General features: G+C 43.4%; 1 protein-coding gene and 1 long non-coding RNA gene across 2 annotated transcripts in view; one reads left to right on the top strand and one right to left on the bottom strand.

Moving 5' to 3' along the window:
• Window positions 1-13861, top strand: part of LOC139023444 (uncharacterized) — a 295267-nt gene extending 281406 nt beyond the window's left edge. Inside the window, exon 3 of the long non-coding RNA XR_011474566.1 lies at window positions 13783-13861. This is a non-coding gene — a long non-coding RNA (uncharacterized lncRNA). The remainder of the gene's footprint in view (window positions 1-13782) is intronic.
• The window catches only part of myo10 (myosin X), a 273035-nt gene continuing 253435 nt past the window's right edge, over window positions 8074-27673 (bottom strand). Inside the window, 13 exon segments of the mRNA XM_070436603.1 lie at window positions 8074-11631; window positions 11842-12033; window positions 12430-12921; window positions 13139-13259; window positions 14749-14885; window positions 15145-15352; window positions 16113-16410; window positions 16850-16973; window positions 17150-17307; window positions 18943-19134; window positions 19312-19454; window positions 21866-21921; window positions 22360-22453. Coding sequence (XP_070292704.1) covers window positions 11521-11631; window positions 11842-12033; window positions 12430-12921; window positions 13139-13259; window positions 14749-14885; window positions 15145-15352; window positions 16113-16410; window positions 16850-16973; window positions 17150-17307; window positions 18943-19134; window positions 19312-19454; window positions 21866-21921; window positions 22360-22453 — 2326 coding nt within the window. The 3' untranslated portion in view covers window positions 8074-11520.

Genomic DNA, 27673 nt, shown 5'->3' with positions numbered 1-27673 from the left:
TCGGCCGGCCAGATACTACCAGTCAGCCGGCCAGATTGGATCAGCCGCCCGGCTAGTTTGGACCATCCAGCCGGCCAGCCAGATAGGGTTGTCCGGCAGACCAGATAGTACCAGTTGGCCAGCCAGATAGGACCAGTAGGCTGGCCAGATAAGTCCAGTCGGCAGGCCAAATAGGACTAGCTGGTCAGATAGGTCTGGTCGGCCTGCCTGATAGTTCCGGTCGAATGACCAGATATGTTCGGCCGGCAGAGATCAGAAGAGACAACATTTTGCCAAGGAACTTGTGACCTCAGAGGTCTTGGGAACTCTTGAGAGAATTTCAAAAGTGCCGCAGAACTGCTTCAAATTGATTTCTTTAACAGAGTAGCCAATAGATCAGCCTGCCAGATTCGACAAGCTGACTGGCCAGATAGGGTCGTCCGGCAGACCAGATAGTACCACTTGGCCAGCCAGATAGGACCAGTAGGCTGGCCAGATAGGATCAGTCGACCGGCAAGATGGGATCAGTCGACCGGTCAGATAAGTACAGCTGGCATGCCAAATAGGACTATTTGGCTGGCCAGCCACATAATAACAGTCGGCTTGTCAGATAGGGTCGGCCGGAAGGCCATATAAACTCAGCGAAAAAAGAACCGTCCTCTTACTGTCAACTGCTTTTATTTTCAGCAAACTTAACATGTGTAAATATTTGTATGGACATAACAAGATTCAACAACTGAGACATAAACTGAACAAGTTCCACAGACATGTGACTAACAGAAATGGAATAATGTGTCTCTGAACATCCAACAGGTCCCAGACATGCTCAATGGGATTGAGATCCGTGCTCTTCGCTGGCCATGGCAGAACACTGACATTCCTGTCTTGCAGGAAATCACGCACAGAACGAGCAGTATGGCTAGTGACATTGTCATGCTGGAGGGTCATGTCAGCCTGCAGGAAGGGTACCACATGAGGGAGGAGGATGTCTTCCCTGTAACGCACTGGGTTGAAATTGCCTGCAATGACAACAAGCTCAGTCCGATGATGCTGTGACACACCGCCCCAGACCATGACGGACCCTCCACCTCCAAATCGATCCCGCTTCAGGGTACAGGCCTCGGTGTAACGCTCATTCCTTCGATGATAAACGCGAATCCGACCATCACCCCTGGTGAGACAAACCGTGACTCGTCAGTGAAGAGCACTTTTTGCCAGTCCTGTCTGGTCCAGCGACGGTGGGTTTGTGCCCATAGTTGGCGGTGATGTCTGGTGAGGACCTGCCTTACAACAGCCTACAAGCCCTCAGTCCAGCCTCTCTCAGCCTATTGCAAACAGTCTGAGCACTGATGGAGGGATTGTGCGTTCCTGGTGTAACTCAGGCAGTTGTTGTTGCCATCCTGTACCTGTCCCGCAGGTGTGATGTTCGGATGTACCGATCCTGTGCAGGTGTTGTTACACGTGGTCTGCCACTGCGAGGATGATCAGCTGTCAGTCCTGTCTCCCTGTAGCGCTGTCTTAGGCATCTCACAGTACGGCCATTGCAATTTATTGCCCTGGCCACATCTGCAGTCCTCATGCCTCCTTACAGCATGCCTAAGGCACGTTCACGCAGATGAGCAGGGACCCTGGGCATCTTTCTTTGGGTGTTTTTCAGAGTCAGTAGAAAGGCCTCTTTAGTGTCCTAAGTTTTCATAACTGTGACCTTAATTGCCTACCTTCTGTAAGCTGTTGGTGTCTTAATGACYGTTCCAGGGTCCTGAAAAAGGGACGTTTCTTTTTTTGCTGAGTTTAGTACCAGTCGGCCTGCCAGATAGGACAAGTCGGCTGGCCAGATCGTTCTGGTCAGATAGGACCAGTCTGCCAGACAGATGGATCTAGTTAGCAGGCCAGATAGTTCTGGTTGGCTGGCCAGGTAGGACCAGTTTTCCGGCCACATAGGTCCAGTCGGCCAGCTGGCCAGATAGGTCAGAGGAGACAACGTTTGTGCAAGAAACTTGATCGGTCTGGGCCAACCAGACCAATCTGGCCAGCAGAAGCTACACTACATATACAAAAGTATGTGGACACCCCTTCAAATTAGTGAATTTGGMTATTTCAGCCACACCCGATGCTGACAGGTGTATAAAATCGAGCATATTGGCAGTAGAATGGCCTTACTGAAGAGCTCAGTGACTTTCACTGTGAAACTTTAAGTGTTGTTATTGTGAAGTGGAAACGTCCAGGTAGTCCACACAAGCTCACAGAACGAGACCGCCGAGTGCTGAAGTGCATAGCACGTAAAAATAATCTGTCCTCGGTTGCAACACTTACTACCGAGTTCCAAACTTCCACTGGAAGCAACGTCAGCACAATAACTGTTTGTCGGGAGCTTAATGAAATGAGTGTCCATGGCAGAGCAGTCGCACGCAAGCCATTACATTTCCTGTAAACGGTAACTTTTCTCAGCCTCTGTCGTCCTTCCCCGCACCTACGAACACATACCTCTTTCACTCCACAGGGAGTTGAGTTGTAGCAGAGTGTTATTGTGTTCCCTCCACCAAGAGTCATACGTAACACAGACAAATCTGGGTTTGGCGGATGCCAGGAGAACGCTACCTGCCCCAATTCATAGTRAAGTCAACTGTAAYGTTTGGTGGAGGAGGAATGATAATCTGGGGCTGTTTTACATGGTTCGCGCTAGGCCCCTTAGTTCCAGTGAAGGGAAATCTTAATACTACAGCATACAATGACATTCTACATGATTCTGTGATTCTAACTTTGTGGCTACAGTTTGGGGTAGGCCCTTTCCTGTTTCAGCATAACAATGACCCTGTGCACAAAGCAAGGTCCATACAGAAATGGTTTGTCGAGATCGGTGTGGAAGAACGTGACTGGCCTGCACAGAGCCCTGACCTCCACCCAAAGGTGTATGATGGGAACGCCGACTGCCAGCTATGACTAACATCAATGCCCGACCTCACTAATGCTCTTGTTGCTGAATGGAAACAAGTACCCACAGCAATGTTCCAACATCTAGTGGAAAGCCTTCCCTGAAGAGTGGGGGCTGTTATAGCAGCAAAGTGGGGACCAACTCCATATTAATACCCATGATTTTGGAATGAGATGTTCGAGGAGCAGGTGTCCACTAGGGCTGTTGCGGTGACCGTATTATCGTCACACCTGCGCTCACGAGTCATGAAGGTAGTCAAATTCCACGTGACCGTTTAGTCACGGTAATTACACTTCTCCAAGCTCTGATGCTGCTTATGGTCATTAGTAGCCTACCAAACTTGCTTACTGCCTGCCTGATACTCAGTACTTTATTGTCCCTCTAATCACTCTGACATCAATGCAATTGTAATCTAAAATCAAACACTTCATGAGAGCCCATGAGATCATGTTGCTCAACATTTCTATCGGCTATGTAATTGCGTGAGAAAACAGCGTGATGGCCTCTATTAAAAAGAAGAGGTTCCCATCAGCTTTCTATAGGCTAGGCCTACTTGATTTATTTCTCAACTTTCCTAATATTAAGCACATTGCTTATCTTTACAACAGGAGTTTAGCCTACCTGGCTGGCATGAATATAAACCACGGGAAAAGCGTCCTCCATTCGCTATTTAAGAGCATAGATGACATGTATTTTTCCCCCCTGGCCCTGTTTCAAGACAGGTGCATGATAATGGTCCATTCTAAATCAAAACAAATTTCACACATATACTATTTAGTATATTTAAAGACAAGATTAAATCAAGAATAGTGTGATGGGTGACAATATTAGCCTACGACTTGTGAATGATATATTATCACTTGTGAATGATGCCCAGCGTAAGGCAAGAAACGATGCCTTTTTTTTCTCGACTTTTAGAATCATAGTCACACACCTCATGTAGCCCATAGCCCTATATGTTTTGATAAGGTTTGTATCACAACTATAGTGTCCAAATAACTTTTCTTAAAATTAATCTGCCTTCCAAGGTGTATAGAGCTTAACTGGCATACATAAGCAGCGTGTGAGTTTCAAGTTTGGGGAAGATCATTTTCACCATAAAAATGCACCTTTATAATAAAAGCATTACATGCATAATCACATTTGTGGTCACTTTTGATAATGGTGTTTTCTCGCTAATAGAACATTCGCGTTTATAGCGTACTGCAGTGTGCGCATTGCTGCGCTTATAATGTGAAGAAATAGCCTAATAGTTTATCACCTTTTAAGCTAAACGTTCTGATGTGTTGCATCAGCCTCATTGCGTAGAAAGTATTTTTTTGATGCTAGTCCACATATATTTGGGATCTATCGCATCCTACAACTGTCCCAGACTGTGTTAGAACTATTTATTTCTTGCACAGAATAGAATAGGTCAACTTTGTACTATGGGGGATAGTAGATTGACATAGGCTCGTACTTTTGCTGTTCGTTAGGCATACTCATCTTGTTGGCTGACGAAAAGTAAGTGTGGACAGTTCTTCCAACATCTTCATTATGCACATCGGAATTGGATAAGGACACGCACAGTTGCATCCCCGAAGTGTCTGTCTTCACTTGTAGCCTATGAGAGAGCTTGATCATGTGAAGGAGAGCCATGTGAGTGAGAGGTGCTTCGGGGCACGCAGCACTAAGAGAGAAGGGAACAATGGCCACGGGCTGCAAAGGGCATGGATTATTTTGGGGTGCGTTATGGCCACATAAAAGGGAAATTTGAGGCATTATCAAGTGCTTGTCAAATTGTGAATGAGATACTGATGAAGTGTGTACAGCCTGCGCAAAAAAACAAATCAGAGCTCATGGCTTCCAAGCGACTTTTTTTCATTAGCGTCGCATCATGAAGCATTACAATGTATTAAAAATCAAAACATATAGCCCAGCATTTGTAGAACAACTAAAGTTACATTAATAACTTAAATTAAGCATATATGAGTACTTATTTATTTGTTAACTGCTCAACACAGCTATGTTCAATTAGATTATGCATACTATAAAATAATATACAATCATGCCACAGAATTCTAACCAAATCTTGTCTGCTAAATGAACTACTGTACCTCACAGCCATATGGCATAGCCAGATCGGGACCTAACATAACTCAGAGTATGCTATTCTGTTCTTCTGAAATATACATTTTTCATATCATGTTTCTTTAGACCTGCCTAAAAGAAATAATGGATTTATTGTGAAGTTGTAGGCTATATTACATGGATTTATTAGACTTTTTAAAATGTACAGTGGGGAGAAGAAGTATTTGATACACTGCCGATTTTGCAGRTTTTCCTACTTACAAAGCATGTAGAGGTCTGTAATTTTTATCATAGGTACACTTCAACTGTGAGAGACGGAATCTAAAAAATCCAGAAAATCACATTGTATGATTTTTAAGTAATTAATTTGAATTTTATTGCATGACATAAGTATTTGATACATCAGAAAAGCAGAACTTAATATTTGGTACAGAAACCTTTGTTTGCAATTACAGAGATCATACGTTTCCTGTAGTTCTTGACCAGGTTTTGCACACACTGCAGCAGGGATTTTGGCCCAACTTCCTCCATACAGACTTTCTCCAGATCCTTCAGGTTTCGGGGCTGTCGCTGGCAATCGACTTTCAGCTCCCTCCAAAGATTTTTCTATTGGGTTCAGGTCTGGAGACTGGCTAGGCCACTCCAGGACCTTGAGATGCTTCTTACGGAGCACTCCTTAGTTGCCCTGGTTGTGTGTTTCGGGTCGTTTGTCATGCTGGAAGACCCAGCCACGACCCATCTTCAATGCTCTTACTGGAGGAAGGAGGTTGTTGGCCAAGATCTCGCGATACATGGCCCCATCCATCCTCCCCTAAATACGGTGCAGTTGTCCTGTCCACTTGGCAGAAAAGCATCCCCCAAAGAATGATGTTTCCACCTCCATGCTTCACGGTTGGGATGGTGTTCTTGGGGTTGTTACTCATCCTTCTTCCTCCAAAACACGGCGAGTGGAGTTTAGACCAAAAAGCTCAATTTTTGTCTCATCAGAACACATGACCTTCTCCCATTCCTCCTCTGGATCATCCAGATGGTCATTGGCAAACTTCAGACGGGCCTGGACATGCGCTGGCTTGAGCAGGGGGGACCTTGCGTGCGCTGCAGGATTTTAATCCATGACGGCGTAGTGTGATACTAATGTTTTTCTTTGAGACTGTGGTCCCAGCTCTCTTGCAGGTCATTGACCAGGTCCTGCGTTGTAGTTCTGGGCTGATCCCTCACCTTCCTCCTGATCATTGATGCCCCACGAGGTGAGATCCTGCATGGAGCCCCAGACCGCGGGTGATTGACGCCGTCATCTTGAACTTCTGCCATTTTCTAATAATTGTTGCCAACAGTTTGTTGCCTTCTCACCAAGCTGCTTGCCTATTGTCCTGTAGCCATCCCAGCCTTGTGCAGGTCTACAATTTTATCCCTGATGTCCTTACACAATGGTCTTGCCATTGTGGAGAGGTTGCAGTCCTGTTTGAGTGTGTGGCCAGGTGTCTTTTATACAGGTAACGAGTTCAAACAGGTGCAGTTAATACAGGTAATGAGTGGAGAACAGGAGGCTTCTCTTAAAGAAAAACTAACAGGTCTGTGAGAGCCGGAATTCTTACTGGTTGGTAGGTGATCAAATACTTATGTCATGCATAAAATGCTAATTAATTACTTAAAAATCATACAATGTGATTTTCTGGATTTTTGTTTTAGATTCCATCTCTCACAGTTGAAGTGTACCTATGATAAAAATTACAGACCTCTACATGCTTTGTAAGTAGGAAAACCTGCAAAATCGGCAGTGTATCAAATACTTGTTCTCCCCACTGTATATGTTCCAAAGGTCTGCATCAGTGGCTTGTAGGCTATGTGTGGCCGGCCAGACCTACCTGTCTGGCCTGCGGGACCTAGCCGACTGGTCCAATGTGGCTGAACGACTAGTACTATATGGCAGGCTGACTGTTACTATCTGGCCGGCAGCCCACTGGTCTTATCTGGCAACATCTAGTGGAAAGCCTTTCCAGAAGAGTGGAGGCAATTATATCAACAAAGTGATATCTTCAAACTCCATATTAATGCCGCTGATATGGAATGAGATGTTCGGCAAGCAGGTGTCCACATACTTTTGGTCATGTAGTGTATATTGATCATTTGAGGCACATTCTTCCATGCAAATGAAGTTCAAGAACCATCCAGTCCATTAGTGGAATATAAGCGGAAATTAAGCATATAGGAGTACTTATTTCTTTGTTAACGGCTCAACACAGAATAGCCGCACGTGCACACTCCTTTTAAGCACATATTTTGACATGCTTTTGATGACTTAGACTGTGATTGTTTTTTTTATATACTAGAATAGGTTTGGTTAAAAATGTGTTTATGTATAGAGTTCTTCTCATTGGGTGGAAAGCTCTGAGTAAGCTATGAGTAGTCTACATATCAAGAAGAGGCTGTAGTAGAAGATACATCTTTGCATCTGATTGACGATTCATGGTTATTTTTCATCTAGGAAAATTCCACTCCTGGAATTTATTTTTCTTAAAGTTTCTCTCTCACTTAATTTCCAGGTCAAAGGTGATACGTGCTTTTCTACAACCCTTTTGTTGAATGGTCATTGATAAATACTGTTTCTAGTATGTTAGAGATGGGATTCTGCTCAAGGTTGAGCATGTGTTTAGGAATAAGCACTGCATTCTGCTCATTAAGTACAGAAATAGCAAACAAATGCACTTTGGGTGGTTTACATATGTAGTATCTGGTCTTTAACTACCAGATTTTTTAGTCTTACAATTTTGTTTTACGTTATTGGTTGGTTGGATTTATATACAAATTTCCTCGATGCTCGAAGCACTTCATTAACGTTGTACGGGGGAAACACTACATCCATGAGCAATATGTCGTAACCACCTGGGTGATGCCATGGTAGCCATTATGCACCAGACAGCTCACACATCAGCTATCACAGTGCAGAGATGAGGAGAGTGAATCAATTTATGTTGTGTCATTTCTTTGTCTGATTACAAGTTATTCAGATTGTTTCCTCTTATCCTAAATACTGCTAAAATACGGGGGAACATAAAATACACATAAAATAACTCAAAACACAGACACCTGAGTAAATAGGTATTCATTTCTTGCTAGAATCATCCTTTAATACATAACACAGCTAATACAAATGGAAAAAAAGATACACCGACCGAGACCAGTATTGTATACCGTTGTTATACTTTCGCTGTATGCTTTGTAATTGACTTTGGGAGAAAAATAACATGGTTCTCTCATATATTTCTTTGTGGTTCAGTTAGAGATCATTTTATAGACGTTTGAAACCAAATCCATTGAAAAAGGACACGAGTACATAATATACAACAAGGCACTGAGTAAGAATCCTGCATATCTTTGGGTGGAGCTACCGCCCGCGGAGTTCCAGTGAAATGCTGTAGGGTGTCGCTTATGTTAAAGCAACCTTGCAGGAACTTTACGAGAACTTTGCTGGTAGAGGGAAATAATGAAGCACCTTCCAAGCTGGAGATCTTTGAGTATGTACTGCCATGTGTTTTTGGTCCAGATGTTTAAAGTAGACGTGATTATTTTTGGACCAAGCTGCCCTATCTATATTATAATACACTAAGCTTTCTAAGCTGCGGGAGGGTCTACTAACATTTTGTGCAAATTTTCAGAATTTTTGTCTTGTTTCCAGATTTTTGTGTTTGGAATGGCACTGTTGCTATGGCATCATGTCAATGCCATTACGAAGTAATTTCACTCCCAAGGCAAAGCCTATAAAAGCATGGGTTCAGCTACTCAGTGGGTATAGCAATAATCATGCCCAGACGCAGACGATCTACTTCTCGCCCAGTCCGCAGGAGGCGTAAAGAACTCTTAGGTCCCTAGTTAGAAAGTTAAGTCCCTTCCCTTACTAGCCCATCAGGTAAGTGTCCTTTGGGCTGCAAAGCTCACTAGGCAAAAGTCTTCTAAATAAAAAGGAGGACTTCAAACTAACTACGACCTACAGTATGTTCAATCAGATTAAGTGTTAACCGGCAATAGCAGACATCCACATAGTGGCGGTGTTGGAGGTGCAACTGCATTGGAGCCATAAATCGGTAAGCAGCTGCTCTTGCGATCATTGTCATGAAGCCACACCCGCCCCACTCATGTTAGAAGTTCCGAACGAGAATGTGTAGGTTATATAGAACTGATTACCCTCAAATTGAAAAATCATTCAAACGAATGAGGATTTCTATCATCCTATTTGAGGTGTAGATTACATCTCACATTCATTCCAGTGTTCGAACTTGTAAACACAGATGCATATGGGATTTCTGTTCATGCGACTCTGCAGCAACTGGCGATGTACGCTTTAGGAGTAATGCTGGGATCCAATTCTTTATTTGACAGCTCTAATGCGGTGCCACCTCCGACACAGCAAAAACAGCCGCTATGCAGATGTCGGCTAAATYGGATCTGATTCAAAGGAGCTCTCAGGCTAGGATTCAATCAGATCTGCTTCAGCCGACAGCTGACACCTGCCTAGCTGGTGTTTTGGCGGTGTCTGAGGTGTAACTACATTAAGAGCTGTCAAGCCACAATAAGGATTTGTATCAGCCTAATCGAGGTGTAGAGGCTGCATGGGATTATTACTAATGCGACTMGRTCCATCCAATGGCAATTTCCACAATAGCCTACCGCACAGAGCTACTTGTGGATTTGATATGGTTCTAGCTCCGACATAGCCAAAACAACCGATATGCAAATGTCGGCTGAAGCGGATCTGAATAAATTGGGCCCTTTCGCTTTTGAATATWTWYWTATTTTTTTGGTTTGGATTGGCACCGCTATGGGAGATGATGCTGTCATAAAGCATTTGATGTAAGTTAAGATGTACATTTGTGGGCCATAATAATTGACTGGACATTCCTAATTACCATGGCAATTAGGCCTCACAATAGTAATATTACATTTGCAACATGCAGTACAGTATAAGCTGCACTGCTACGCTTATAGTCTATGGCAGGCAGTGGGTAAAATCTTCAACAGTATCTCATGGTGACCCGCTGCCCTGTTTTCCCCCAACTCTTAAAAGTGAGGTATATAATGAGTTAAATAAGCACGAGTCAAATAAGCACTAGGCCTAAAATCCTTTCAAATAATGCTGTCAAATAAAGCGAGGTATATAATGAGTCAAATAAGTACTAGGCCTGAAACATAGTCCTTTGTAGACACACTGGAGAGGTGGAAAATCCACTTCCACACTTTGAAGTGGTCGCGTCCATGCAAACTACACATTTTAGCAGGTCACTTCACGCAAAACTTTATATTTTTGGGGCAGCTGAAACTCTGATTTGGTCAAACAGTACAATATTGATTCCTGCATGAAAGTGTTTGCCTTGCCCCGTTTCTCCCTGTGTGCTCCGAGTAGTCTAGATGGAGACAAGGGAAGAGAAGAATGCAATAATTGTGGAGCATTTAAAAATCCAATCGCAAGAAGAAACCGTAGGCTACTATTGKRGTTTTGGTTTCGAGTTTCCCCTTCCTCAGTGATTAGCCCCAAGTGTGATAGCTTATTTGTACAAAAGTACATTTTTCTCTATTAAACAAAATAAATCTGCAATTCTGAAGCCCTATTTTGATAGTAATATTCTAGCAACAATAGCCTAATTGTCAATCCAAAATTCATGCCAATCACTCACTGGTTTAGGTATGCCTATTTCACATCAAAATCTATTTATCATGCATTCCTGCTTGGACATGTTAGATGACACAACTTGAGTTGAGAAAATTGGTATACCCAGAAAGCYGAACAAATGTTTKATTTGTAGGAGGGGGAAATTTTCATTAAATCAAATAATTAATTTCCAAYGATTTACCGTCTGTAAGGATGGGGTGCCGCTAAGCAGTCTGCTATTTTAAGGGTTTATTTCAAGCACTTTTAACCCTTTAATCACTGTCAATGTTCCCCTTTCAACAATCATTATATATTTAAAAATGCCACTTGAAAATAATTTGAGTATTGAGTTGCATATTTCAATTTCTTGATAATAAAAGAGATGCTTCCTTAACAATCGKCAGGCCCCGAGTATCCCAAAGCTTAGAAGTGGGCGTCCAATTGAGGTTTCATCCATTAGAAGAACCAAACATGGTACTCATGAGTTGGTAGAAGTTTCTCCTAACCGCTGGTCCAGGGTCAGATTTTTTTWAAATCTGGGGTTGGGTAATCTGATCCTAGATCTGTGGTTAGGGACAACTTCTACCTTGAGCCCTTATAGATTCTGACTGGCCATGCCCCAACTCCGCACACTCATAGGAACCACCCCAGTAACACGAGTCTCACCCTGTAACAAAAGCCCTTGTCATGGTAGCACGTTAGCATCTTAGCATAAGAAAGACAAAGCTAGCTGGTTAGCAATAAGAGCCATGAGAAAGTCAGTCTGGCCCAGAGTGTTCAAAATCACGTTTCTCCAAAACATTGAGGGAAAGGTGTCCTGACAAGGCTGTCGCAGGACTCAACCTCCCCCAGCCCTCTGCTAAGTGATGAAAGGTGAAAGGTCTTGGACGACACCTCACCAGTTGCTACACTGGCTACCGTAGCTGCTGATGGATGCAGAGTTGCTGTAGCGCTTTTTTACGATCATGCTAATGTATGCTTTCATCAGCTTGGCAATGTCCATAACCTGGGGAAAGAGTGAAGGAGGCGCGGTTAGGACCTTACAGTTGACACAGTCGCTGTATAACAGAAAATGGTTTGCAACACTTTCTATGGACGTATAATTATAATACCGTGTACCATTATTACATTGCATTAAAAAACATTCCATTACCACCATGGCTCCTTATAACAGCATATATAATGCACAAATGGGATCATGGGTGGCTTAACATACCAGACTGGTCTCGAAGAGCAGTTCGCGGCCCTCCACGGCTATTTTGTAGGCATTTGGCAGTGGGGCCCCAAAAGAAAGGATGAGCTCATAGGGGAAGACCTCCAGSGGCCAGGGTTCGCCACGCTTATACACCGAGATGGCCTCCCTGCTCACCCCCAGCCACAGCTCCACTGGGAAGGCCACGTCACAGGACTAGGAAAGGAGACAAGAAGGAGACATGGTTTGAGTAGGAGAAATGGGTCAACGATGGTGATAGATTCACTTATAGAGTTTTCCATTTCGGTCCGGATCTGGGCGTTATTTTTTGGTTTCAATCCAACACTATGCATCCTCATCAAGCCCTTGCATCAGGATTGTGATCACAAGGGACTAAATGTAAGAAAACGGACTGAATCAACAGGGAAATACAAATCAATTAGTTTTCCGGATTTTTTTTAATTTAAAATTTTCCATTGCGTGCCCTAATGAACACTAGGTGTGATAGTGGTAGAGTAGAACCAAAAATGACTGAGGGTCCCAGACGAAACGGCTTAAGAAACCCTGTGCTAAAATTGAAATGTAAACCACTATTTGGTAAGGGCCACTCACCTCCACTTCGAAGAGCGTGGATCCGTAGCCGGGCCACTCTTTGACCAGTGCCATGTACTTCACCATGGCCAGCTCCTGGTTCATCCCCTGCAGCTTCTTCCACTTGTCCACCAGGCTGGTTCGTGCTGCCGCTATCTCTTCCCTCATCCAGGCCTCGAGCGTGTTCTCCTCCTCCAACTTCTGGCGGCTCATTGAGCCGCTCCTGAAACTACGCCTTAGCGTTCCCTCCAGGAAGCTGGAGCGYTTCTTCTCCGAGGTTCCATCGGAACGGTCCACCACTGACCCCATGCCCAAACCAGTGGCCGGGGAGAAAGTCTTGGCGGAATTTTGGACGCGGGCACGCAACCGAGTCATAGGGAACACCTGAGACATTTCGGGCACGGTAGCTTGGGGGTTGTAGTCTCCGAGGAGGTATTGTAGTCTCAGGGCAGCCAGGAACTGGAGGGTCTCCTCCGGGGCTGGGTAATGGCCTCTGATCACCGCCTCATGGGCCTGGAGGAGGACAAGAGAAAGAGAGAGGAGGAAAGAGGAAAAAGAGGGGGGGAAAGTGAAAGAGATTGTCTTTGACAAGCTGTTATCATCGGATTAACGTTTAGACTGGCAGACACACAGCCAACACAACAAGTACGGATCTTGATAATTGAAAGTCTGTAGACCGACCGACAGACAGAAACAGTGTGGATGGATGTTTTTTTTCGCTGGTTCATACCTGCTCAAACATGAAGGCAAACTCGACACAGTCCTTGGGTACATTATCTGTGTCTAAGAAGCAGTAAAGCTTAAAATAAAACTTCCAGCCTGTCTGGGTCTCATCTTGACTTGCAGAGAGCCTGGAAAAGATGAGTGAGTGTTACTAGTACTGTTCACAGACTCACACACACACACATTCTCACACCAGTTAAGGGCAGTCAGGGTAGGCTAATAAAATAGGTGTTAAATGAAAGAAAAAATAAAAAAATAATTGCCATCTCTTTTGGTTATCTAATTTTTTTTCTCAATGTTTTTTTTTTTTTTTCTACATCTAAATCTCTCGTTGATCTGTTCCTACCTTCCCATCTAGTCAAATCGTTGACATGCGCAGCCCTTCCTTACTCCACTCAATGCATAGGCCTTGCTGTTTATACTAGCTTCACCTGTTGCATTGAGCAGAGTTCATATGTTGCGCATTCGTATTGTCTTTAAAGCTTAAACATTATTTGGGCGTGTCTAAAAGCTAGCCAGTGAGCAAAAACAACCGGACAAAATGGACACTATACAGCACCTAAAAGAAATTCCAAGTTGGTGTAGGCTACGTCATAACAGGGAAGTGGTATCAGAGGAAAGGACAGAAAATCATCTGATCATTTAAACGAGAGTGGTGTGAACAAAAAGACTGGCTGAATGGCTGCGCTACCTATAGCTGCCTCTGCTGTTTCAGCTTTTCAACAGGGTACAACAGAAGGCTGCTACTGCGACCTCAACAACCTGATGACCTCATCAAACACGAAGAATCTGCATCGCACATCTAACATCAGATCACGGATCGATCTGCCGTTAAATGAGCAGCGAAAAACAACATGTCACCATGCACAATCCAAGGTAGCATAAAGGCAAACCGTGAGATTTTGAAGAAGGACCTTATTAGAGAGAGCAACATGTTTAGGGAAACAAAAGTTAGTATTTTGGGGTAATGATGAACGCAGACACTTGGGTGTCTATATCAAGGACTATATCAAACAGAATACAGAAGGATTTGATTGAAGCAGTCAGTGATGTAAGGACAGACGAATGGACCTAATTTACAAGTAAAGGTAGGACTAAATGCATTTTCTTTTGCAATTTGCGGGTTAGGCTACTGTTGAATGAACATGAGAATAACGGTTTATTGGTGTATTCAAACTTGTAAAACGTAATCAGTGTGTGTGAAATGACCTGTGCCCACAAACCGTCTCCTGGCTTGTCCACAAGCGGAAAGAATTATAGCCGGCGTGACAAAGATGCTGTCCATTGAGCACCACAGAGTTAACCTGCCCCAGCGCTATCCAATCATCAGTGCTGAATCCTCAGCTACCGGTATAAAATATCTTCCTTTGTAGCTTACTTTTCTCATTTTCGCCATTGTTTGGTCGAGTTTGCTTTATTTACCTTGATAAAGTATGTCATATTTTTGATTTCGGCCTTTTATTTCAATGTAGATTTATTTGTTCGAGCTATCTGTCGTATGGTCAACTTGGGCTTCATCAAGGTTTATTATTGAGTAAATCTGGCTTTGATAATAGCGTGTGCCTACTCAGCCACCGCACGTCACTGACACACACACACTTTATCACACAAACGTACTTTTCAAACTTGGCAAGGACGTCAGCCACCACTGTGCGGCTCTCAATGGCTTTGTCAGTGGTGTCATTGTGCTCAAACAGGGCAAACATGTTCCTGCTGTCCTCCATGGCCAAGCCCCGTATTAGCTTCTCCACCACCTGGGGGACACACACACACAGTTATCAACTGTGAAGTAAGCAATAAAACAAATGAGTCAAAGTAACAAAAATGGGACAAAAAAGTAAACTTTGCATTTTACGGTGGTTATCTTCAGCTCACTTACCTCCCGTACACAGCACACTGTAGACAGATATGKTTTGATTTTGTTTAAGGTTATTGCAGTCCGTTACCCATTAACATTGCCTTTGGATCACCGCCACCCTAAACTCCCAACTTGTTTCCCTCCCCGGCTCTCACCTCTCCGGCGGTGGTGTGAGAGTTGATGGTGATTTTGCAGGAGCCTCCGCCATGGCAGTGCACCGTGGTGGTCATATCCTGGCGCGCCACCACTGCCCGGATCTCCTCCTGGGAGGGTACGTACTCCCGGCCACGCGTCTTCTTCAGGGAATCCAGGCCGAATGAGGCGTAGCGTTCTATCTCCATGCCCGGGAAGAGCTCCCGAGTCCTGGAGGAGAAACAGAGGGGGAGCCCTGTTATGCTGGTGCYTTTGTTGAGTTTTAAGGCTCTGCGWTACTAATGAAGCTTTACTTTCATGACCTGGAAATAACATTTCAGGATGCRCTTCACCAGATGTGAATTCTCCATGACCTGCTAGCTAACACCATATTTTACGTCTATGAATGTGACGTGGTCATTTGGTAACACTTTATATGAAGGGGGTATACATAACATAGCCGGTGCACTCAGACTGGTGCGTAAATAGTGTGTCAGGAGGTTGGGTACKGTGACTGTAAAAACATGAATTTCCGTTATACTGATGACTAAAGAACTATTCGAAGGGACTTTTATTTAAAAATGTTTTATGATTGATGATAAATAAATGTGTTATGACGGGTGTTATGAATAGTATTGCAATACTCATAAAGGTGTTATGAATAGTATTGCAACACTCATAAAGGTGTTATGAATAATATTGCAACACCCATAAAGGTGTTATGAATAATATTGCAACACTCATAAAGGTGTTATGAATAATATTGCAACACTCATAAAGGTGTTATGACGTGTTCCAATAAGGTGTTACCCCCTTCATATAAAGTGCCACTACTCATTTAGCAGATGGTTTTATGCAAAGTGTTTTACAACCAGCTATCGAAAATACCCAGCATGTGTGGCCCACAACACTCTGATCCTTCTTATGTGTCGTTCAACAAAAATCAAGACGGACCAAATCTCATATTTGCTACAACACTGGGCCCTCTCACCTCTTGAAGTGGAACTTGAGGTACTTGAGGATTCCGCGCGATGGCATGAACGTGCAGCACATGCATGCCAGGATCCTCCAGCTGCACAGGTTCCCAGGGCTGCAGGGCTGTGGGGGGCGAGTGGTCTGCTTGACCAGCTGGCAGTAGAGCTCATCCCTCAGGGGCCTCAGCTCCTGGCCCGTCTGCAGCACACCCTGGATGATGGTCACGGGGTCGGTAACACCCTCCAGGTGCTGCAGCGAGTTGAACATCTTGAGCGCCTCGTCCTGGAGCGTCGTGTAGCCCTTGTTCCTCAGGGCTGCAGAGGGGAAAAGGGGTAGGTAAGGGACGATTATAGATATTAACTCAATATTTTCAAAACAGGACCTGTCTAATGTACTTATAGTGTGTGTGTGTGTGTTTGTGTGTGGCCCTAGTTTTTCAACGCTGTTTAGGGGAGAGGGGAGAGGGAAGAGGTTACTGGTCAGTTGGTGAAAAGTGAGAGAGAGAGCGAGAGAGAGAGAAATAAAAAAGTGTGTGTGTGTGTGTGTGTGTGTGTGTGTGTGTGTGTGTGTGTGTGTGTGTGTGTGTGTGTGTGTGTGTGTGTGTGTGTGTGTGTGTGTGTGTGTGGTGTGTGTTGTGTGTGTGTGTGTGTGTGTGGTGTGTGTGTGTGTGTGTGAGGAGAGGAGGTTGCTATCAGTTGGTGATGTTGTTGAGGGAGGGAGCGGGTGCATAATGAAAGGAGCATGCGATCTTACAGCTGATGTGGATGTCTCCGTAGGGCAGGGGCAGCAGTGGCGAGTGGAGCGGGTGGTGACTGTAGCGCAGGATGGGGTTCCTCTTATAGATTTGCTCCACCACCTCAGAGTTCAGACAGTTCTCCTATGGATACAGAATGACATGAGAATCACATCGGAGAGGAGTAAAGGACGATTCAATCTAATTATTTCTCGCAAATAAATCTATCACTATTATTTAAATACACATAATCATGGCTGTCATGTTTCCAGAGTGACTTAGTTTTTTCATGAACTTTTATTTCAAAATGATTGAAAAACCTTGATGTCTTGGATGAGCTTCTGGGTGGGGGTGTTGATGGGGGCCTTGGTGTCGATGACGTTCTGCATGGCGCTGGCCCAGCGCGTGGACTCGTTCAGGAGCTTGGTGTAGAGACGGTACGAGTGCTTCCGGCCGTAAACTGTGACGTTCCAGTAACCTGGGAAACGAAAAGAGTGGAGGATTTAAAATTACAATTATATTTACTGAAAATTTATGAATTCAGTCTCAGTTGTTTTGGATATCATCTAGATCCAGGGCTATATGAGCAGGACTATTTTCTAAGTAAGATCAACATGAATCATTTTTAACATTAAACCTGTCTTTGTATTTTATTAAAACAGAAAAAAATATGATTTTTAGTTAAACAGAAAAATGAAGTAAGGGTATCTTAAGTATGATCTCCTGATTGTACGTAGACTATACATTTACATAAATCTGTTTTCGTTATAAAAAAAATATTTGTTTAGTTTTTCCCCAAATTCAGTTCTCAGTTTTGTTTTTCTAAGTTTCTATTTTACAAATGTTTTCATTTTTTTTCAGTTTTTTGCTCTCAATCACACAGCAACATTGGAAGTCCACAACAATGCTTAAACCACACCAGGAGACCACTTTTTAGGTCTGTGAAAATGTACGAAGGCAGTTTTGTGCTTACCAAAAAAGTGGTCAAATGTGTAAAAATAACAAAAAACTAAATACGAGCATTCTTGTGTCTCCTAGCTAAAGGACAAACACTTCAAAACCTTGTTTTTTATGTTGTTTTTTATGTCTTTTTTTGCCATTTATGAATGTGTTTTGGAAAATTTTGGAAAATTTCCCACCCACTTCCAGACTCTCCAAGCATTTGTAATACAAAATAAAATAAAACACAAGCCAGAAGAAAAAGGCACTGCAGGGACGGGACTTCCTCCCTCAGCACATCTACATCCTGATCAGTGTGGCTACCTCATGGACTGAGCGAAGTGTTTGGAGAAGTGTTTTGGTTAGATTCCTTCCTTACATACCTGAAGTTTATTTCCTGTTTCTCCTTTGATGCGCAATTGATTAAGTGTGTCCTCTTTCCTTTTACATATGTATCTGATCAGGTTCAGAGCCCTCAAACTCAACTCTGGACCTCAAAGCCAGTTCCACTGCATTTCTCATTGTCCCCCTATAATCAGGGACTGATCTAGACATGGGACACCAGGTGTGTGCAATTTATTATCGGGTAAAACAGGAAACCAGCGTTTTACTTACCATTGCCTAGTTTGTTAGCCATAGCCTAGCCGTATCCTCTTATATAGGCATTTGTTCTTGAGTATCTACTTATTCCTTATATTGCTGTACTGAATTAGATATGTATTCTTTATATGGTTTATTTCCCAGAAAACATCCATCCCACTTTCGTCTTAACATCCGTACCATCTTCCCTTACCAACATCAAAGCTTAAAATATCAAGACCAAGAAGACAAACCCGTGTAAAACAAATTGGTCAACGGTTACCCTCCTCTCACATTGTGTTACCTCCCACCCATCCCTGATCAGTTTTATTAAGCTATCTTTCACTCATTCTTACACGAATCGTACTGTCCTGCCTCGGATATTCTGTTTTCACATAGTCCTTTCAAGCGAGGTTCGCACAACTATGATGAAATGCGTAACTAAGCCAGCACAGCGCAGCTTGGCTTGACTCGGCTCAGCTCAGTAGTGTGAAAAGGGTATCACCTGGGTGTGTTATCAAGCCAGCAAAGTACAATACAGCTCGGCTCAGCTCAGTAGCATGAAAAAGGTATATGTGGCTAATCCAGTTCTTACCTGTCTCCTTGAAGACCTTCTCGTCAGGCTGCACCACTGAGCACAGGCTATTGAGCACCAGGGTGCCCAGCTTGAGGGTGTTGCGCTCCGAGCTTTTATAGTAGTCCAGGGAGTTGTGGGTAAGCAGGAACCAGCGCTTCTTCAGCTTCAGAGAGGCTCTGCTGCTGTTCTTCATCTCCTTGTGGAGCCAGCCTAACGAGGCAGATATTTGCACCGTTTTACAACTCAATCAAAATCAAATATCAACTGAAATGTATCCCTAAAGTTGTGGCATAATATAATATAACGATCTGGTCAGATACGCTGTAACATAATATCATGATATAATGTCAGACCTCTGGCGTTTAATGTCACGTAACAAGGTCTGACCTCTGATGATGAACTCCTGCCCTTCCACCCGCGTGTCTCCTTTGGAACGTTGCAGCAACGTTATCCAGTGGTGCATCTCTTCAGGGGTGTCGGCATTGCAGTGTAACACCCTGTTAGCTGTGATCATCACAAAGGAGTTGGTCCTGGGAAGGAAGAGGAGTGAAGTTGTAGATTTAGTTCAACTATGTATATTTGAATGTGTCTTTGTATTTGTATTTATTAAGGATCCTCATTAGCTGCTGCCGAGCCAGTTACTCTTCCTGAGGTCCAGCAACATTAAGACCGTTTTAGACAATAACAAATATTACATGACATTACATTTCATAACACTTTTCACAACACATTAAGTGTGCTCCCTTCAGGCCACTACTCTACTATCACATACAGTGTGTGTAGAGTGCGTGTCTTATCATGTGTATGTGTAAGCGTGTGTCTGTGCCTGTGCCTGTGTGTGTGTCGCTTCACAGTCCCCGCGGTTCCATAAGGTGTATTTTTATCTGCTTTTTAAATCAGATTTTACTGCTTGCATCAGTTACCTGATGTGGAATAGAGTTCAATGTAGCCATGGCTCTATGTAGTACTATGTGCCCCCCATAGTCTGTTCTGGACTTGGGGACTATGAAGAGACCTTTGGTGGCATGTCTTGTGGGGTATGCATGGGTGTCCGAGCTAGTAGTTTCAAACAGACACCTCGATGCATTCAGCATGTCAACACTTCGTACAAAAACAAGTAGTGATGAAGTCAGTCTCTCCTCCACATTGAGCCACGAGAGATTGACATGCATATTATTAATGTTAGCTCTCCGTGTACATTTAAGGGCCAGCCGTGCTGCCCTGTTCTGAGACAATTCATTTTTCAAAGTCCCTCTTTGTGGCACCTGACCACACGACTGAACAGTAGTACAGGTAAGACGTAGGACCTGCCTTGTTGATAGTGCTGTTAAAAAGGAAGAGCATCGCTTTATGATGGAAGACTTCTCCCCATCTTAGCTACTGTTATATCAACATGTTTTGACCATGACAAGGTACAATCCAGTCACCTCAACTTGGTTAATTTCAACAGTATTTATTGCAAGACTTAGTTGAGGTTTAGGATTAAGTGAAATATTTAGGACTAATTTATTCTTTGAAACCCATTCTGAAACTAACTGCAGCTCTTTGTTAAGTGTTGCAGTGATTTCACTCGATGTAGTAGCTGACGTGTATAGTGTTGAGTCATCAGCATACATAGACCCTAACACCCTCTGTGTTCTGTTAGACAGGTAACTCTTTATCCATAATATAGCAGGGGGTGTAAAGCCATAACACATACGTTTTTCCAGCAGCAGACTATGATCGATAATGTCAAAAGCCACAGTGAAGTCTAACAAAACAGCCCCCACAACCTTTTATCATCAATTTCTCTCAGCCAATAATCAGTTATTTATCTAAGTGGTGTGTATGTTGAATGTCCTTCCCTATAAGCGTGCTAAAAGTCTGTTGTCAATTTGTTTACTGTAAAATAGCATTGTATCTGGTCAAACACATTTTTCAAAAGTTTACTAAAGGTTGGTAACAGGCTGATTGGTCGGCTATTTGAGCCAGTAAAGGGGGCTTTACTATTCTTGGATAGAGGAATTAAATTTAGCTTCCCTCCAGGCCTGAGGGGGCACACTTTCTAGTAAGCTCAAATTGAAGATATGGCCAATAGGAGTGACAATTTCGTCCACTATTATCCTCAGTAATTTTCCATCCAAGTTGTCAGACCCCGGTGGTTTGTCATTGTTGATTAGACAACAATAAGTTTTTCAYTTCTTCCACACTCACTTTACAGAATTCAAAACTACAATGCTTGTCTTTCATTATTCGATCAGTTATACTTGGATGTGTAATGTCAGCGTTTGTTGCTGGCATGTCACGCCTAARTTTGCTAATCTTGCCAATTWAAAAAATCATTCAAGTCATTTACAATATCAGTCGGTTTTGTGATGAATGAGCCAACTGGTTCAATGAATGATGGAGCCGAGATTGCCTTTTTGCCCAAAATGTCATTTAAGGTGCTCCAAAGCTTTTTACTATTATTCTTTATATAATTTATCTTTGTTTCATAGTATAGCTTCTTCTTCTTTTTATTCAGTTTAGTCAAATGATTTCTCAATTTGCAGTGCGTTTGCCAATCAGTTGGCAGCCAGACTTATTTGTCATTCCTTTTGCCTCATCCCTTTCAACCATATAATTTTTCAATTCCTCCTCAATCCATGGGGATTKAACCATTTCTACGTTTTAATGGGTGCAAAGTTTGAAGCTTTTTTTTTTTTTAATCCTCGCAAGGTGAGGTATTGCAAACTGGGGTGTCAATAATTTCGACCCCTATCTTTTTGAGAAAAAAAGTACTACTTGTTCAACAAATCTCYTTCTCTGAGCAATTGTTTCAGTATAAAATAATATAATTTCMATTTTTTTATACAATGTAGCTCAGTATTTGAACTATTTATTTTATACAGTCATTTTTCTTCATCTTTATCAAGGGTGTCCATCATTTTGGACCCCACTGTTGGTGTAACGTGAATCTTACCGTTCAGGGTTGTCTGACGCGCAGACTGAATCGATCAAGCCAACATCGAGGGTTCCCTGAGGAGAGAGAGAAAGCCTTTATAAGAGAGAGAATAGATGTCCTTCAACTAMCAGTCAGAGCACAAAGTCACTTTACACAAAAGATACGGTTCAGTGTGACTGGGGGTCTGATGTGAGTTTGACCTTCTTCCAACTCCCTAGGCTCTCATTATTTCCCCACATCCACACACACACGCACAAATACACGCACACGTACACACACACACAGACCCCCCCCCCAGGAAAAGTAGCCACTGCCTCAGCAACAGCTATTTGGGGATCGTAATAAWTACCTGTTCTGAATCAGACGCCATCCCCCAAAAACCATCCCCCCATCTGCTCACAATGTTTCCCAGCATTCTGTATACCCAGCTTTCCCTTTACATACTGTATAACCAAAGCTCCTGTATTGAACTCTATTGCCCATCATCCTCCTCTGCTTCCTGTAGTACTCACCACTGCRTTCTGGGGGTTGGCTTGTTCGTCGTGCATCTCCCTGATCTCTTGCTCTGTGGAGGTGTGCACCTGGCTGAGCACACTGAACCACTGACTGAAAACACAGAGAAGAGTGTCAGCCAATAGGAACCACAGAAACTACACACAGGAACAATACAACAACAATACAATACATATTTATTGTCCATTAGTTACAGAGAACAACAGAAATGTGTCTTCTGCTYCGTTCTCACCCCTCCAGGCAGCACACGTCACACATACAGTTGAGACGAGCACAGGGTAAAGCTGCAGTGCAGCACCCCTGAATGGAGAGCATGTTGTGGGGTTAAGCRCCTTGCTCAARGGCCCAATATGGGAATGTCTTGAGGATATAAACCCAGCAGCCCTCCAGTTGCCAGATCAATTCCGCCCCTTGTCCAGCACCCGGCCTGGGATTCGAAACGGCCACCTTTTGGCCACAGGTCCTTAGCCGTTGGGCTAACTACCACCGAAGAGTGTCAGCCTACAACAGCGGAACAAAGAACTGTAAATCTTGTCTGCGCTGGATTAACATTTATTTTAATGGTCTGTCACAGGGGTCAAGCCTATCRAACACCTTTTACTAGGGGCGTGTTTGAAATGGAAAACGAAAAAGAGCGATTAAAATGCTATAAGGAATTCATAAAAGCAGCTAAAAGAAGCCATTATGAACGATTATAGCAAGTCTTACGATAGTGGTATGAAAGACCTTAAGGCCCTATGAATTAATTCATAATGCATTATAAACAGGTGCGCTCAAAGAAAAGGTTATCTCTTGTGATGCTAGTTTTAATAAGAATGGGGAGGCAGTCTGGCCACCCTTCATCTATCCGAGAAGATTCGATCCAGCTATCAAACAGCTTTACATTTTAGCCGACTCTTTGCCCTGAACGAGTACCTGAAGAAACTTTGCAACGACAGGAATGTGTCTTTTTGTGACGTGACAACTTTGACTTACTGTGGGAGCAACCAGCACTTTTTAAAAGAGACAGGATTCACCCTGACCGAAGGGGTTCCAGGATTATTTCCAGCAACGTCAAACTGTTTTAGAGACTGACAGACAGGGTCTGGTAGTGCTCCAGTCCCAGCAACATCAAACTGTTTTAGAGACTGACAGACAGGGTCCTGGTAGTGCTCCAGTCCCAGCAACCATCAAACTGTTTTAGAGACGTGCAGACGGGTCTGGTAGTGCTCCAGTCCAGAACATCAACCTGTTTTTAGAGACTGACAGACAGGGTCTGGTCAGTGCTCCCAGTCCCAGCAACATCAAACTGTTTTAGAGACTGAAGGACAGGGTCTGGTTGATCTCCAGTCCCAGCAACATCAAACTGTTTTAGAGACTGACAGACAGGGTCTGGTAGTTCTCCAGTCCCGCAACAACATCAAACTGTTTTAGAGACTGACAGACAGGGTCTGGTAGTGCTCCAGTCCCAGCAACATCAAACTGTTTTAGAGACTGAACAGACAGGGTCTGGTAGTGCTCCAGTCCAGCAACATCAAACTGTTTTTAGAGACTGACGGACAGGGTCTGTAGTGCTCCAGTCCAGCAACATAAACTGTTTTAGAGACTGACATACATGGTCTGGTAGCAGTCCAGCAACATCAAACGTTTTAGAGACTGACAACAGGGTCTGTAGTTCCCAGTCCAAGCAACATCAAAGCCTGTCTTTAGAGAAGGACGGACAGGTCTGGTAGTGCTCCAGTCCCAACAACATCAAACTGTTTTAGAGACTGACGGACAGGGTCTGTAGTGCTGTCAGTCCCAGCAACATCAAAACTGTTTTGAGACTGACATAACAGGGGTCTGGTAGTGCTCCAGTCCCAGCCAACACTCAAACTGTTTTAGAGACTGACAGACAGGGTCTGGTAGTGCTCAGTCCCAGCAACATCACAACTGTTTTAGGACTGACAGACAGGTCTGGTAGTGCTCCAGTCCCGCAAACATCAACTGTTTTAGAGACTGACAGACAGGGTTGGTAGTGCTCCAGTCCAGGCACATCAAACTGTTTTAGAGACTGACAGACAGGGTCTGGTAGTGCTCCAGTCCTCCCTGTCAGAATAAGCGACAGAGGACTTGGAAAGCATATCAACTCCTGTAGAAATGGCACTATGGTTATTGTGAGAAACCTAATTTATGTTCCTTTAACTCCGCGTTCTAGTGAGTTCATACAAGTCATTCTGTTAGATTGGAGACAGTCAGAAAACATGGTTGTTACGTTAATCATTTGGTTGTTATTCCATTGGTTACCTCGAGGCAGATGCCCGAGGGGCAGAGTGGCCCACACTCATTGAATATCGCACTTTTAAATGTTAAAGCAATCCCTAATAAACCTTTTCTCGCGAATGACCTCATTACTGAGCGCAAAGTTGATTACTGTCATCAGACTGTAGTGCTGCTCTTATTGAAGCCTTCCCTTCGGACTACAGCTTTCCATACTCTATCAGAAAAGTGGAAAAGGCCTCTATTTTTACTAATGCTCTCAGCTGTAAGGTTATTTTTTCTTTTGGTGACTTTGGGTCTTTTGAGAATCATGCTATACTGTTTAAATGTCAGCTACCAGTTCTGACCATAACCCTGTATAGGTCACCAGCACTGCCCCACTTTCTTTCCTGATTTATCTGAACAATTCTCTATTGTCTTTGAGAACTATGATAAAATCATTGTTTTAGGCTAATTTTATATTCACGTTGACAAAGAGACTGACTCCAAGGCCATTGAATTCATGAATCTTTTGAGCTCTATGGACTTTAACCAACATGTTACTGGGCCCACTTATAACCACCGTCATACATTGTATCTGATTATTACCAAGGGGCTTTCTATTCACATATCCTCTATTGTTGATGTTGCTTTATCTGATCACCACTGTGTATTTTTGACTACCGCATTATTAAGAAACGCTATCTTACCTCTGAAGTTTCTTCAGATTTGATTGAGTGTATGAACAATTCTCCATCACCAATTCTGCCTTCCTCTTGTGATGATTTAGTTGATAACTTTAATAGCAAATTAAGGGCAACCATTGATGCCAATGCTCCAGTAAAGTTGATAAAGGTCACATTCAAACTTGGATGAACAAGGAAACAAATCAATTAAAGAGAAATGCAGAAAGGCAGAGCGGAAGTGGAGAAMGTCAAAACTGCAGGTCCATTAGGATATTCTGAGAGATCAACTTGACATATATAACAAGGCAATTAAAATGTCAGATGGGCAAATTTTTCTAACTTGATCACTACGATCCAGAATAATTTGAGAGTACCCTTCTCTACCACTGATGGCCTGATAAATCCTACCCCCTCAAACCTATGTGAACTTTCCTCCAAATCTAAATGTTATGAGTTTGCGGCATATTTCAGAGATAATATAACYAACATTAGGCTGGGTATCAGTCCAGCAAGACCTGATGAGAAGTTTGATTATTTGTGCCTACCACGCAAAGGCCCTATGTCGTACCCACTGTGACTATTAAAACCTACCCTAACCAGAAACCATGGAGGGATGGCGGCATTCACACAAAACTGAAAGTGCGAACCATCGCATTTAACCATGGCAAGAGGTCTGGAAATATGGCTGAATATAAACAGTGTCGTTTTTCCCTCCGCAAGGCAATCAAACAAGTGAAATGCCGGTACAGGGACAAGGTGGAGTCGCAATTCAACAGCTCAGACACGAGACGTATGTGGCAGGGTCTATAGGAAATTACAGACTACAAAAACAAAAACAGCCACATCACGAATACCGACGTCATGCTTCCAGACAAACTAAACACCTTCTTTACCCACTTTGAGGATAATATAGTGCCACCGTCGTGGCTTGCTAACAAAGACTGCGGCCCCCACCCCCTCTCCTTCTCAGTGGCTGACGTGAGTAAAACATTTAAACTTGTTAACCCTCGCAAGGGCGCTGGCCCAGATGGCATCCCTAACCGCGTCCTCAGAGCATGCACAGACCAGCTGGCTGGTGTGTTTATGGACACATTTAATCGCTCCATATCCCAGTCTGTTGTCGCCATATGCTTCACGATAGCTACCATTGTTCCTGTACCCAAGAAGGCAAAGATAACTGAACTAAATGACTACCGCCCCGTAGCACTCACTTCTGTCATCATGAAGTGCTTTGAGAGGCTAGTCAAGGATCATATCATCGCCACCTTACCGGCCACCCTAGACCCACTTCAGTTTGCATACCGTCCCAACAGGAAGACGCAACAGCGCCTCTTCAAACTCAGGAGGCTGAAGAAATGTTGGCTTGTCACCCAAAACTCTGACAAACTTTTACAGATGCTCAATCGAAAGCGTCCTGTTGGGCTGTATCACAGCCTGGTATGGCAACTGCACTGCCCTCATCCGCAAGTCTCTCCAGAGGGTGGTGCAGTCTGCACAAGGCATCACTGGGGGCAAAGTACCTGCCCTCCATGACACCTACAGCACCCAATGTCACAGGAAGGCCAAAAAGATCATCAAGGACAACAACCAATTTAAGCCTACTAGAGAGCGTGTGCCCTCAGGCCTGGAGGGAAGCTAAAGTCATTCCGCTACCCAAGAATAGTAAAGCCCCCTTTACTGGCTCAAATAGCCGACCAATCAGCCTGATACCAACCCTTAGTAAACTTCGGGAAAAAATAGTGTTTGACCAGATACAATGCTATTTTACAGTAAACAAATTGACAGTATTAAAAACTGCTATGGTGAAACCCCTTCTGAAGAAAAGTAATCTAGAGTTAGCGAGTTTCGGAGAATCTCCAACCTTCCATTCTTTATGCAAAATTCTGGAGAAATTGGTTTTCAAACAGCAAAATTATTTTTTAAGTGCCAACTGTAATTAAAAATGTTTTATTCCAATCTGATGTTCATTCACACCACAGCACAGAGACAGCCTTAGTGTCACGTTCCTGACCTGTTTTCTGTTGTTTGGTATGTGTTTAATTGGTCAGGGCGTGAGTTTGGGTGGGTAGTCTATGTTATGTGTTTTCTATGTTGGGTTAATGGGTTGCCTGGTATGGCTCTCAATTAGAGGCAGGTGTTTGGCGTTTCCTCTGATTGAGAGCCATATTAAGKTAGGTTGTTTCACATTGTTTGTTGTGGGTGGTTGTCTCCTGTGTCAGTGTCTGTATGTTACGCCACACGGGACTGTTTCGGTTTGTTTGTTCGTTCGTTCGGTTTATGTAGTCTGTTCCTGTTTCATGCGTTCTTCGTGTCATGTAAGTTCCTATGTTCAGGTGCGTCTACGTCGTTTGTTGTTTTGTAGTTTGTTAAAGTGTATTTCGTTTCGTCTTTGTCTTGTTAAATAAATCAT

The sequence above is a fragment of the Salvelinus sp. IW2-2015 genome, linkage group LG32, assembly GCF_002910315.2.
Source record: "Salvelinus sp. IW2-2015 linkage group LG32, ASM291031v2, whole genome shotgun sequence".
NCBI lineage: Eukaryota > Metazoa > Chordata > Actinopteri > Salmoniformes > Salmonidae > Salvelinus > Salvelinus sp. IW2-2015.
The sequence above is the reverse complement of the archived record's forward strand: the minus strand, read 5'-3'. Positions and strand labels throughout refer to the sequence as shown.